Source organism: Acanthopagrus latus, chromosome 8 (assembly GCF_904848185.1).
Source record: "Acanthopagrus latus isolate v.2019 chromosome 8, fAcaLat1.1, whole genome shotgun sequence".
NCBI classification, from domain to species: Eukaryota; Metazoa; Chordata; class Actinopteri; order Spariformes; family Sparidae; genus Acanthopagrus; species Acanthopagrus latus.
In genome coordinates, this window is record NC_051046.1 from 6,011,114 (window position 1) to 6,024,491 (window position 13,378).

The following is a 13,378-nucleotide window of genomic DNA, read 5'->3' on the forward strand; positions in this document are numbered from 1 at the left end:
ACTGCAACACCAATGACTGGATGTATGCTCCATGTGTGATGTTTGTGTGTGTGTGGGTGGGATTTCTGGTCTGCTGGAGAATTTAAAGGCAGTCTCTTCTCTTGTCTAAATAAAGAGGGATTTTTTTCAGGGGGGGGGCGTTTAATTAATAACCACCATCCATCCCTCCCTGACCTCAACTGGTCACAAATGCTCTCACTGGAGCCCAGACACAAGCAGCTAAATGTTCATTGGCCAATATTGATTGAGCTCACAGCGTGGATATCGCAAACAAGGCCAGAAAAGAACGAGGGGAGTTAACGTCAGCGAAAAACAAAACAAAAAAGAATAAGGTAAGTGCAACGAGATCGAGTCCAGACATATTTTAGATTCACCGGTGAATACGGGCGACTTCTTACGAGTCCGTGGTGTGCCACTGTGTGTGAGTTGATGTTCGGCTGTTGTGTGGGATGTTTAATAGAGTAGGCTGGAGGTTTCCATGAGGCCATGTGGGTTGCCTTTGGATCTCAGGGGAAATTACAGTGAAGGTAATTGTAAAAATCTGGCAGAATATAAAAGTAATGTTTCACATGCGACCATGTTGTGGCCTTGACAGCAGAAAGGCTGTGGGCAAGTATATCAACAGGCCTGTTATTCATCTGACACCTCCAAGTTCATCAATAACTGAGAAAATTACAGTAAGAAAGACGGCACTGATCTAGAACATCCTGTTATGTGAATTCCTACGAAACAACGCGACAGTATAAGGTTGAAAGAAAAGACTCTTTCAATGAGCAGACCTTTACATGCCGCCTCCCTGCAGGCAGCTACTGAACATCCAATCTCTGTGTGGGAGAGAAGACCTGTCAGGTGTGATGATGTAGAGACTCCCAGGCTGATGTTTAATTACACTGTGGTGCAGGTTTCAGATGATGCTGCCGCAGTTCACAAATTTCTTATGCTTGTTACAGAAGCAGACAGAGGCTCACTGCTGCCTTGCGGCCCGGTCCAACCTGTGTTTTCTGAGTTGGTGCCCAGCGACCCTCCTGAATGAATGAGTGGGTGGGCCCCGACATCAATGTGGTGGGATCGCTGGAAATCCCACCCAGCGATGAATTCTCCATCTCAGAGAGCTCCCACCTGTTCGGTAAGTTTACTCGGCAGGAAGCAGCTCACGCAAAGATGGAAAAGCACTGCAGAAGAGTCCAGTGTTTGGCTCCCAGCAGCCAAATTGGGGCCTGGTGGACCTAAATGTGAGCGTCAGCATGCTAATATGTTCACAACATAGACAATATTCATTTCCGCTGACGTAACATTTCACCGCTTCTCACTCGATCAGCAACTGAAAAGTTGATGGAAAGTAAAGTAATAATGGTAAGTTTAAGCAAAAAGAAAATGATTTGCTTCCACTTTAACATGCTGATCTTTAAGCAGACATGTTTATTATGCTCACTATCTTAGATTAGCATGTTAGCATGCTAACAGCTGCTGTTTAGCACTAAACACAGTTCAAGTTGATGGGGATGTCTTTAGTTTTGCAGGTTCCTGAACCAAAATATCAGACAAACGTACAAAAAACAAATTGATACCTTATCAGAAGTAGAACTGATCCAATAATCAACATTTTCCTACTTCAGTGACTCAAATTTGAAAAATATACATTTTGATAAGGGGAAAAAATGTATAGATGTGAAGCAGGTCTAGATTATACTCCTTGATTAATTTAATTACAGAGATGCAACATTTCCCCCATGAGTGAGCACTTGGCAACAGCGTTGAGAAAATATGTGCCTTTTACAGACATTTTAGGATTATATTATAAACATGCACATAGAATTGCAGCTAGTTTGGCGTGAAGCTGATTTATTGTCGGAACAATCCACCAACTACTGGCCGTTATAACTGACCTCCAACTTCTTGAGTCACTTCCAACACCACATGCTGCACTTGAGAGTAAAAAGTAGTTAACAGACAAGAATCAAAGTGAAATTGACAGCTAAATTAAACAGATAAATTCCTTAAAATGTCCGTTTATGTCACTATAAATTGACTGTAGCACAAAGAAGAGAAGAGTAACATCTGAACCTGAAGGATTCCAGGATCACGCTTTGTGTCGTATGAAACAAATATTGCAAATGGATCCACTTTTTTTGATAATTACCATTTTAAATAGCAGGCACAATAACTGGTGACAGGGGAAGGGGTAACTGAGTTCATCTGACAGGGTATTGTGTAGAAATGTGTCCTTGATAAGTCTGTAAATGTAAAAAAAATAGAAGCACAACAAAGGGCAGAAAATAATTGCCCAGCACCTGCAAACAATGTATGGAAGCACATGTTCCTCCAGATAACTGCATGAACCAGCTCACCTCCGCGTCTGGCCTGCTCACGTATCTAAACACCGTACAGTAGCAGTCTGCTGGCACCGTCGCCCAAATCTGGAGCTGACTTCACACGTTAGGCAGCTACTTGTAATGATGAAAAGAAATGTGACCACGCGGTTAATGAGTAGCCGTGGCAACCTTTGCTCCCCTTGAGATTTCTCAAGCAAGCGCCAAGTAGTTCAGGACTTGATCCGCTGTTCTCGCAGCCTAAAAGGAAGGTTTCCCATCAAAAGACATACATGGAAGATGGTTTGTTGTTTAGAAGGAAGGACTGAAGGACACAGCCGGACTGTCGGGATCAGAGAATAAATAAAGCCTGTGAATAGTCTGTGTGTTCGGTCACACGGAGATGGCCATGGTCCAGACTAAATCTTCAAGAGGTCAGTGTTACAAAACCTTTTACAGACGCATACGTGTTAAACATGCTGGTTTGCTTTAGACACAGATTTAAACATCAGACTGTATTTAATTGCAGCTGTGTGATTATTCTTGAAGACTACACGTGGTCTACCAAGTCATGAATTTACCACATTTGCTCTGAAAAGCGTGATCAAGCAACACCGTTGTCCTATCAAACATTCTTGTGACCGTTTTGAAAAGTGTCACCTTGATTGGCGTGGCGTTACATGTCATGCTAAGACACAGTGTGCTCTGTGCAAAGCGGGGTTGTTAATCATTTATGGGTTTATAGCGTGTGTTGTGTGGGCTGCCGACTACTGCTGAGGCCGTTTCTGTTCCAACAAGCTTCTGCCGGGAAGCACGTGAAATAAAACTGTTTTGTGGAGTTTTTCTTATCTGCAACGAGGGTTTAATGACAGAAGGTGTCGTCTTGCACAAACTTTAAAACCCCCCCGAGACAAACATGTGATTTTGGGGCAGGAAAATAAAAGTGAATTTGCTTCCTGTGGTATCTGACTGCTTCACCATTCCCACTCAAGAAGCCAGTCCATGTTGTTAAAACTGCACTAATAACGTATTCTTTATCTCTTATCAGCATTTTATTGAGCACCTGTATTGTGAAAGGTGTCTCTCATAGTGATGTTTCCACTGATAATCTCGAGCATTTTAGTGTCTTTCAGTGCAATTTTTTGATTGACTGCCCAACAACTTGGTAAAAGCCTGACATGAGTTTCAGGCAGAAACATAAGAAACTTGAAAGATGTTTTATGTAATAATTTAGTTTGAAAACATTCAAAAGTTGATAAAATGTGAAGGAATTACGGTCTTTGTGTTATGAAGTCTATGTATTGTGTTGCAAAGCATGTTTAGCATGCTAACCAGTTAGCGCTGTCCCAGTTCGAAGCTCCTGCACTTGAAAGGGAAACACCAACACTTCCCCAGTGCTCCCAGTTCACTCTGCTAGCTGCACAGCAAACTGAGCTAACTAGCTAATGGCGGATACAGTTGCAACTACAAAGCAGGTTGTTGGTTGTGGGGGAAAGGTAATTAAATCGATTTACAACACAGGGTTACATGACAAAATGGAAGTTTATAAACTCTTTCATGCTACATAAATGAAAGAATATATGTATTTACTTACAAACAAATATACATAAACATGTCGTGCATCGTTTGATTTAAATGTGATTCCAAATTAACGGCCTTTTATATTTTAGTTTGTTCAGCTAACATAGAGGTATCTTCCACGATTAGGTTTCCATTCACTAGAAAGGCCACAACATGTTATTGAGCAGACAATTTTTTATTTATTTGTCAGACTTCTCACATTTTAATCCGTGTCCTGCTTCTGTCTTAGATATTCTGGCAGATCAGACCAGTCCTCTCCTGCAGGATCCCGACATCCTACCCTTCACCAGCTATCCCAGCATGCAGTACGTGTCCATGGAGCCAACCATGCCTTCCACACCATACTACTCCAGTCAGAACTACTACCCTCAATACGGTTCAGACGAATGGTACTCACACACGGGGATATACGAACTGAGAAAAGGACCCCTGGATGTCAGCTATGACACTGAGATGGAGGAGGTGTCTGCTGTGATGCCTGCCGTGTGCAAGAGGACCCGGCACATGTCGCAGGCTGGGAGGGTGAAAGGGAAGGAACTGTGTGTTGTGTGTGGAGACAAGGCCTCTGGATACCACTATAATGCTCTCACCTGTGAGGGATGTAAAGGTGAGAGAAGATGCGCTGTAGAGGCACAAACATACGCATTATGGATTTAAATTCAGAACAGTGTATGTGAGTTTGACTCCCAGCTGTTGGAGAAGATGTCCTTGCATTCTGTTCAAAGGGTCAACTACACACACTTCTTTGCTACTGGTTGTGACTCGCAGGTAAAATTTCACCTGTGTTGTGATTAGCTTCACCACCAGAGACATAAAAAGCCTTTTCCCTTCCGTAGAATAGAAGTGAAACAGAGACAACACGTCTGATTTTGCATCTGCGTGACTGTTCCCCAAACATATCCTTGAACACAATTACAAGAAATATGTTGGTAGAGAAAAGTTCTGGAGGACTAGAGGTTAGGTTTCTGGTCTACTATCCATCGTCCAGTTTGTAGGATTCAGTGGCGTCTAGTAGCTGGGTCGCAACAAACTAAATATGCCTCGCCTCACTTTCCTGGCAAGGTGACCTACATCAGCGAGTAAAAGTGCAAAAAAACAAAAAACAAAACACAAACGGCCCTCTCCAGAGTATGGTTTATCCAAACTTAGCTACTGCAGACACAACCACAACAAATGTGGGCATGGAGGCGTAAAGAGGGGCACCAATAAGCCATATTCACATGGTGGCCATTTTACTGTGACTCAAGCTCAATCTGCCTCCAGACTTTCACTGTTCATCCCTTTTTTCAGTTGCTGATCAATCGAAAAGCTGTAAAATTACAACAATTTCCAACATCTGCAGCAGCGGAGGATGGAAGTTGACCCACATAGCAAAAATTCTGTTGTTGTCAGTAGCTGTTGACTTTAGGGGCCAGCCATGACAGGGTCGTCCATATCTACAGTCCAAACAGCGACTGGTGAGGAGTATTGATACATGATCGTTTGTCATTTATACAAGAGCACATGCTGTTTGTGCTCACTGGGAATCTGTGGGCAGATAAGTGCCAGTTTGTCGCAGGGGAAATATTTTGTCAGGAAAATGCTTTGGTGATATCAAGGGATACTTAATCATTGGCTGCAAGCTCAGGTCAGACTGACTTCTTCAGCTGGAGAGAAGACTGAGCCTAATATGCCTAAATGAGGAAATATATGAAATATATGAAGAAACATTATACTTTACAACCCCTCTCAGTGTAAAAAATGATCCACCGAGTGACAGTGGAGTCGTGGCCTCTGGCAGCTCCTCCCCACGTTTTTACGACAATGTGAATTTGCTGTGATTCCTGCCGACCCACAGGATGAATAGGTATGAGTGTAATTCCACACTGTGCGGGCGGACAATGCCAGGAGTGCAGCAGCTGGCCCTGTTCTGCCATTTGACTGAGAATAGGCTCAGGTCTACCTGGTTCTGCTGCCAGATTGGGTTCCCTCTCAGCTTTCTGCTGCACAATGCACGAGCAACCTGAGCTCAGTTACGCTAATGCATGCCATTCTGTTTAATGTGCTGTGTCAGAATGTCTAATAACTGTTCCAAAGTTATTCTGTGTGTGTGTGTGTGTGTGTGTGTTTTGCTCTGTTGCTCTCCCTGTCTGAAACACTGCTGTGACATTATTAGCACAGCGTGTAGCCAACGGATTAAATTTATACCACCTCGTCACTATATCGATTCTGGTTATATAAGCTTAAATCTGCATGGAATACACAGGTCGGCCATCCAAAGTTTCAGAGAAAGCAAAACAAAAATCTGCCTATCTGTCTCAGAGCTTTGTCTTGCGATGAGCTTCACCACCAGATTCATAAAAAGCCTTTTTCCTCCCGTAGAATATAAGTGAATCGGAGGCAACACGGCTGATTTTTGCATATGAGTGACTGTTCCGCCAAAATATACTTAAACGAAATTTCAAGAAATATGAACATAGGAAAAAGTTCTGGGGGGCTAGAAGTTACGTTTGTAGCCTACTGTCCATCGTCCACTTTGTAGGATTTGGTGGCGTCTAGCAGCTGGGTTGCACCAAACTTTCCTGGCAAGGTGACCTACATCAGCGTGTAAAAGAGCTATCGTTAAGAAATCCTAATTACAACATGGATATTACACTTTATTACACTCAGACAGCCTTGCTTTTACCTGTTGCACCAAAGTGGCCGATAAACAAATCTATAAATGCAGATTTAAGTATCAAAACTACTAAAACTCAACATGTAGAACAGACTCTGTGTGCTGTGTTATAATGTAATGTTGAATTTATATGACTGCATCGTTATTAGAGGATAAATGTGCTTTAATATCGAACCTTAATCTGCTTAATTAGCTAGTAGCTTAACTACAGGTTGCATCAGGGTAATTAAACCACTTAAACTACGATTTAAATGGTAATACCTTGGAAATGTACTTTAATAAAGTACTTAAGTGATTGTTCTCAGTTGCTTTCCACCACTTCACTACAGTGTGTGATGTCTTTGCTCTATATGTGCATCATTCTGTGTTAAAATCACTTGTTTTTTTGTTTTTTTTTTAATTTTTTATCAACCATACTCAGGTTTCTTCAGACGGAGCATAACAAAGAATGCTGTGTACAAATGCAAGAGTGGCGGAAACTGTGAAATGGACATGTACATGCGCAGGAAATGCCAAGAGTGTCGGCTGAGAAAGTGCAAGGAGATGGGCATGCTGGCTGAATGTGAGTATTGCCGGCTGATCGGAGACTCGTTGATCAATACGACAGAGAGCAGAGGAATTGTCGGCATGTTTTTTTTTTTCCTGCTGTCCACATCCACACACTGCGCACGCGTCAGTGTTGAGCCCTCATTCTCCATTCTGACGAGGCTTGTTGAATTTTCCTGGGTGATTAAATGTCACAATAGGACGGTCCAGCTTTTGTTACAGTTACAGGATTAGACGCAGTTAAACAGACTCCCTAAGCTCCATTTAGGAATCATTTACACCTTCAAAGTGTTTCGCTGTCATTAAAAGGGAATTTGCCATGAAATGCTGTTTCCTTAACAACCTCTGGGCTGCTGGGGAATGCAGTCTTCATTAGTTTTACAAGCTGAGCATACATCAATGTAAAGACAGAGCTGTTAAATGTGAACATGTCATTTTGGAGTCTTTGGAGGGTTGTTTTTATTTATTGGCTCTATCAAGAGCTGGCGGCTGGAAAGAGCAGGGTGACGGACCGGACTCCTGTTGCTCATAAATAAGGCAGGGAAGTCGTGATGAATATTGCAGGGCGGCAGGCGTTCATGACTCTAACAGCTGGCACAGTAAGAGCTCAACAACAGAGACTTTTTTGACTGTGTGAAGCCTCAGACTTAATGTCTAAGAAAGTCAGATCAAAATGTAAAGGACTAACAAGTTGGATAACAAATAATCACAAATTGTGAAGTAAAAATATATTTTTTGTTGACGGAAAATGTGCAGAAGCAAAATTTTAAAAAGGCGCTAAGATTATGTGGATTTCATCGATGATGTTGAGATGTTAATAACAGAAAATGATGTGTAATTAAGATTCTTATTTCATTGGTGAATCTTTGCGGTATTGGCACTGACTTTAAGTACAAGTTGATCATTTGCAAATGTTGTTGAATAAAGAGCCGTGAGGTATTTAACACACATAGTGAAGCCTTCATCACCGCTGGCAGGCCTGCTGACGGAGATCCAGTGTAAATCTAAAAGGCTGCGAAAGAACACCAAGACCTCCCCGGGACAGTCGACCGGAGACGAGACGGAGGGGACGGACACCGCAGACAACAAACAGGTCACCTCAACCACCAGGCTGTCAAAGGTGATCGCAGTCTCCGCCCTGTCAGTGAACATTTACAGTTTTTATTCTGTGACATAAAATGTGTCACCGCGTATTGATGTGTTTTCGGTTTGTGTCCAGGAGAAAGTCGAAATCACCAAAGAGCAGCAGGCGCTCGTGAAGGTTGTTGTAGAAGCTTACAACAGACATCAAATCCCTCAAGATGTGGCCAAGAAATTGGTAAATCATCCTCAACATCCCTCAGTAGCACCTTGTTCATGTTGTATCTGCCACAGGGGGCAACCAAGAGAGCACACTGGCTGCTGGCGCCTACACGTAGTAAAGCGCTAGTAAAACCTGCCACTGAGTCTTTTGTTCAGCTGATCTGACCTTTGTCACTGCTGTTTGCTCTCGTTGATTCCAGCTGCAGGACCAGTACAGTGCAGAGGAAAACTTCCTCCTGTTGACAGAAATGGCAACAAGTCAAGTTCAAGTTCTGGTGGAGTTTACAAAAAATATTCCAGGTAGGCCCCCACGTGTGTCGACTCGCACTCATCCAGTGTGTTTTTTTCCCAAAGGTAAAAACACTTTAGGAACTACTCAAAGATCAGAGACTCTTTATTTGAGAGGAAGGTTTTGCTCGGGGGGGATGAATTAATAACAGATGGTAACAACATTTCCTTTGTTGATTTGCATGGGATAAAGATTTACTCGGGACAGATCTGAGATATTGAACAGTGTAGTAAACTCAAAACTTCTTATTTTGTTGTTTTGGTGAATGTTATTTGAATTTTTCTAACTCTTATCTGTAAGAAGCCACCAGGATAAAGTTGAGTTGTTGTTGTAAAATATTAAAATACTTTTGAAAGAAGAATTTTAAAAATATAAATGACAGTTGTCGGGGCATAAAACCAGTGAACCGTTGATCTTTACAAATCCAGATGTGAGACGGATTGTGACACCACACTGATAAAATTACATCAGCGCAAATACAAATGCAAAAACCGATGTAGCTCGTTGTTCTTCGCTGGATATAATTCGTGGTGTTGTGCCTCCGGCAGGTTTTCTCTCTCTGGATCGCGAGGATCAGATCGCTCTGCTGAAGGGCTCTGCTGTGGAAGCCATGTTTTTGCGCTCAGCTCAGGTTTTCAGCAGAAAGATGCCAAACGGACACACAGAAGTTCTGGAGGAGAGGATACGCAAGAGTGGTGAGTCAACTGAAGCGATACGTGATGATGCAAGGCACCGTCTGATACAGCATACTCTGCTCAAGAGCACTCAGATGTACCTTAACTCCTGATTCATGACCTTCAGGAGTCTTCTTGGTCCGTTCCTCTTCCACCTGCAGCATCACGACTTTTTGCAGTTCTACCTGCAGCCGAGTCAGATCCTCCCTTAATAATTGATGGCTGATCTGTGTGATGCAGCTGGGAGATGTGTGCTGAACCTGTTGATCTCTGGCTCGGTTTAGGTTACACATGCACACACACACACACACACACACCTTCGCTAGGGTACAGTTTCACGCGATGCTTTTTTTTTTGCGATGCTGGGTTTGATTTATTAAAACACACAGGTTTGTTTCTACAATGGAAAGGTTTCTTCACATATACTGTTTCTACAGACCGCTACATGTCACCCTTTAGAAAGTAGCTGAACAAAAATGGAAATAAATAAGTAAGTAAAAAAATAGTTTACAGCTGGGTGGCTTCATAAACTCATTTATATGTATGTGAGGTGTCATCGTGTCAACCAGATCGGACAGCTGGACAGACAGCAGCGGTGATGGCAGGGGTGTGTGCGAGCCGCTCGGTCCCTCGGCGCGGCTCTGTTGTGAATGGTGGGGATAAGAGATATTCACGCTAAAGGCCAGTCTGGGAGAATAAGGGAGCAAAGCTGTCTGAAGAGACCATTGTTCCTTATCAAAACATCAAGACTGCTATTGTCCATTTCTCTCCCTCTGAGCCCCGCTGGCATTTCTGAACGCTTGATGATGTGTCCGAGCAGACAGACACCCTCTGCTAGTTTGAAGAGCGCCCAAAGTGGGAACTGTTTGCCAAGCCAAACATTTGAGATCATACAGAGAAGCAGTTTGTAAATATCATCATATTTTTTTTAATTACTGAATTATGACCTAAAGGAGAAAAGCGGAGATGTTTATATTTGTTGTTATGCATTGCAGTTACGTAAGGGATGACGAGGTCCAACGGCATTATCCCGCTTACACCACGCTCACTAGCCAAAGAAACGCAAATAAGAGCAACGGGAGATAAACTGAACCCTCGGTCTCAGCTGTTAGCCAGAAAGCTAACGTATGCTACCAGGATTCAGAGTCAATAACATTCTGTGTGGTCGACAAACAGTAAATATAATTTTACAGCATGTTCAAAAACAACATCCAGTTTCACGAACATGTGATAATGTAATGATGTAATGATAACGAACACCTTGTCGTTGGCATTCACCCAGATTTTTAAAATCAAGCTCAGGGTTTTGTAGCGTGTAGTATTAGCAGTGACGGCTACTTCTTGCAGTTTGTGTGTTACAAGCACGACCCAGTGGATGATGCACTGAGGGACGACGTTGGGTTGTAAATAAGTCAAGGTGTCTGCAGCCAGCCGATGTCACTGCCGCTCATTTTAGATACAGGCCATAACTCATTAATAAAGTACAGTGAACAGACCATTTTACTGGAACTACCTGGGGAGTTCCAGAGGACCCTCCAGCCAATCAGGTTCAAGTATTCACTCAGACCATGGTACACTGTATTTTGATTTGTACCGATGGGAGATATACGCAATCAAGGTGCTCCAGCCTGTCTCGTTGTGAAATAACTGACTTTATAACGCTGATCCAAGGCCTCATTTTACAGTTATGAGTCCTTGCTACAGTTACAGAATAGATTTTACAGTTTTCAAGTTCGCTCTCTTTATCCTCTTCACCTGAGTAAATCAAAATGTATCATTTATGTGTCAAATGTACAAAAGCGTAAAACTAAAATTGTGTGGAGACCTGTCACTGCCGATGATTTCATTCTGATTAGATAAAATTGTACGGGAGGTGATGATTGCAGCTCCTGTTTCACTGTAATCCATGTAAAGAAATGAGGAAAATATATTTATAGAAACATGAAAAGCAAATATGAAATGCAAGAGAGAGGGTGCACAGAAATGTTCCCTGCTTGCAAGAAAAACAACACTTCCTTTACACAGAGAACTGGACCTGAGTTAATAATCTTTGACCATTAATGAAGATTAGGGCGGCACTCTTATTACATTATATGTCTGGCTCAAAGTGCGGATGGTTACGCAAGACAAGCACTCCCCCCCATAATGTCCCATACGTGCATTTTACGAGATAAAACTGTACTTGTTCTCAGCGGTTCTTCTCTCGGCTGCGTTGACTTTGACACAGAAGTCGCTCCATAATTCATCAGATTATTCATGAGGTGAAGCACTAACGGACAAACATTTTCCGTTCACAGATACCCGTCATGCTTTACATTAAGGTCCTTCTGATAAACATTACTTAACTGGTAAAAAGGCAACTTTAATTCCTTATAAGATGTTCATTAACATTATTATGTATTAATATGAATGTTAGTAATAATGTCTTAAAAGTGCTTGTAAATATCTTATAAACCTGCTTATGATGCTATTTTTATCACAAATATGTTGATAAGCATCTTGAGGACAGAATATATATATTTATTTTTAATATTGTTATTATTATATTGAAATATGGTGTAAACAGACGTATTTTCTGCCCCCAATTGTTTCCGAGTGATATTATGGTTGGCCTCACTGTCTCAGTTACAACTGGATGGGTTTCCATTTTACTCAGAGTCACAACTACCAACAACACAGGACAAAACAATTAGTTTATGAATTCATTAAGTCTATAAAGGACCTGTTAAAGGAGGTAGAAATGGTGCCAGGCTGCCAACCTGACTTCATTTTCCCAGAAGATTTTCTAACCAGTGGCAGATTTATAAGGAATCAACATCACACACATTAATCACAGTGGCTCCTGCTGCTTGTCTGTTGTGTGCCTTGTATCTTCTCATTGTTGGGCTTCGTTAATGTATTGTGTTGTGTATATGCTACTTTAACTACTAATTCGAATATATGTTCTTCTGCAGGTATATCAGAGGAATTCATGACACCCATGTTCAACTTCTACAAAAGCATCGGTGAGCTCCAGATGGTGGAGGAGGAACAGGCTCTCCTCACCACCATAACCATCCTGACGCCAGGTGAGCCCGAATCAACAGCGTCTGTAACAATATGACATTATGCAGCTTTCTTCTTTTCATTTATCATTATTAAATCATGTTGAGGTCATTTTTTAAATACAATTTGAGGCAGTTATTAAGGTAAAAAAATATGTTACTATGTTTATCCTACTGACACTAAATTGGCAGACCTGTAAAATGAAGCATTACCGGAGATGTTCTAAAAGGCTAATGCATCATCACCAGATCGGCCTTACGTGAAGGATCAACAGGCTGTTGAGAGACTTCAGGAGACCATTTTGGACGTGCTGAGGAAGATGTGTGTCCTGCAGCATCCTCAGGATCCGCAGTACTTCGCTCGTCTCCTGGGACGCCTGACGGAGCTGAGGACGCTCAGCCACTACCATGCGGAGATGCTCACATCCTGGAGAGTCAACGACCACAAATTTACCCCGCTGCTCTGTGAGATCTGGGACGTGCAGTGACACACAGGAAGTAAAGGATGAACATTTCAACCTGTGAGACAAGGTCATGGTTCAGCCGCAGTGTGTATTTATATGGATGATGTGATGATCTGGAGTTGAATCCCCACACGATCTGACCTCAGGATGAGTCATGTGTTGGGTTTATGTTATTAACGTGTGTTTGTTCTGCTGGTGTAGTTTTTTTTTTCTATGACTCAAAGAATCATCACGTCTTTACTATGTGATTCTTGAGCTTCGTCTCATTGTTGAGACGTTTGAAATAACTTGTAGAACATCTTGAAGTCCCACTGTGATTAATCAGACACGAACAAAACACTGGAAATGATTCACAGCAACGATGGTGCTTGTAGGAAGGGCAGAAGTTTAGATTTTAATGAGGGGTTCATTTCTTTTTTATTTGTTAATGTCATCGTACTTGCTACATGTATTTCTGTAAATACACAAAAGTTGCATGTTCTGCCTCAATAAAAAAAAAAAACAAGAACAACC

At 42.1% G+C, this 13,378-nt stretch overlaps 1 protein-coding gene across 2 annotated transcripts; it reads left to right on the top strand.

The window, feature by feature from the left end:
* The first annotated feature begins 205 nt into the window (after positions 1 to 205).
* Positions 206 to 13,367, top strand: nr1h4 (nuclear receptor subfamily 1, group H, member 4). 2 transcript variants are annotated; one of them, XM_037106533.1, is made up of 10 exons: positions 206 to 332; positions 951 to 1,126; positions 4,120 to 4,497; positions 6,968 to 7,108; positions 8,070 to 8,212; positions 8,312 to 8,410; positions 8,595 to 8,694; positions 9,232 to 9,378; positions 12,312 to 12,425; positions 12,651 to 13,367. In XM_037106533.1, the coding sequence occupies exons 2-10, from the start codon at positions 1,030 to 1,032 to the stop codon at positions 12,887 to 12,889; spliced, it is 1,458 nt and encodes a 485-aa protein (XP_036962428.1). In that variant the 5' UTR covers positions 206 to 332; positions 951 to 1,029; the 3' UTR covers positions 12,890 to 13,367. The 2 variants fall into 2 exon arrangements, with proteins under 2 accessions (XP_036962428.1, XP_036962429.1); XM_037106534.1 differs by lacking the exons at positions 206 to 332; positions 951 to 1,126 and adding an exon at positions 2,508 to 2,743.
* The last annotated feature ends 11 nt before the right edge of the window (positions 13,368 to 13,378 follow it).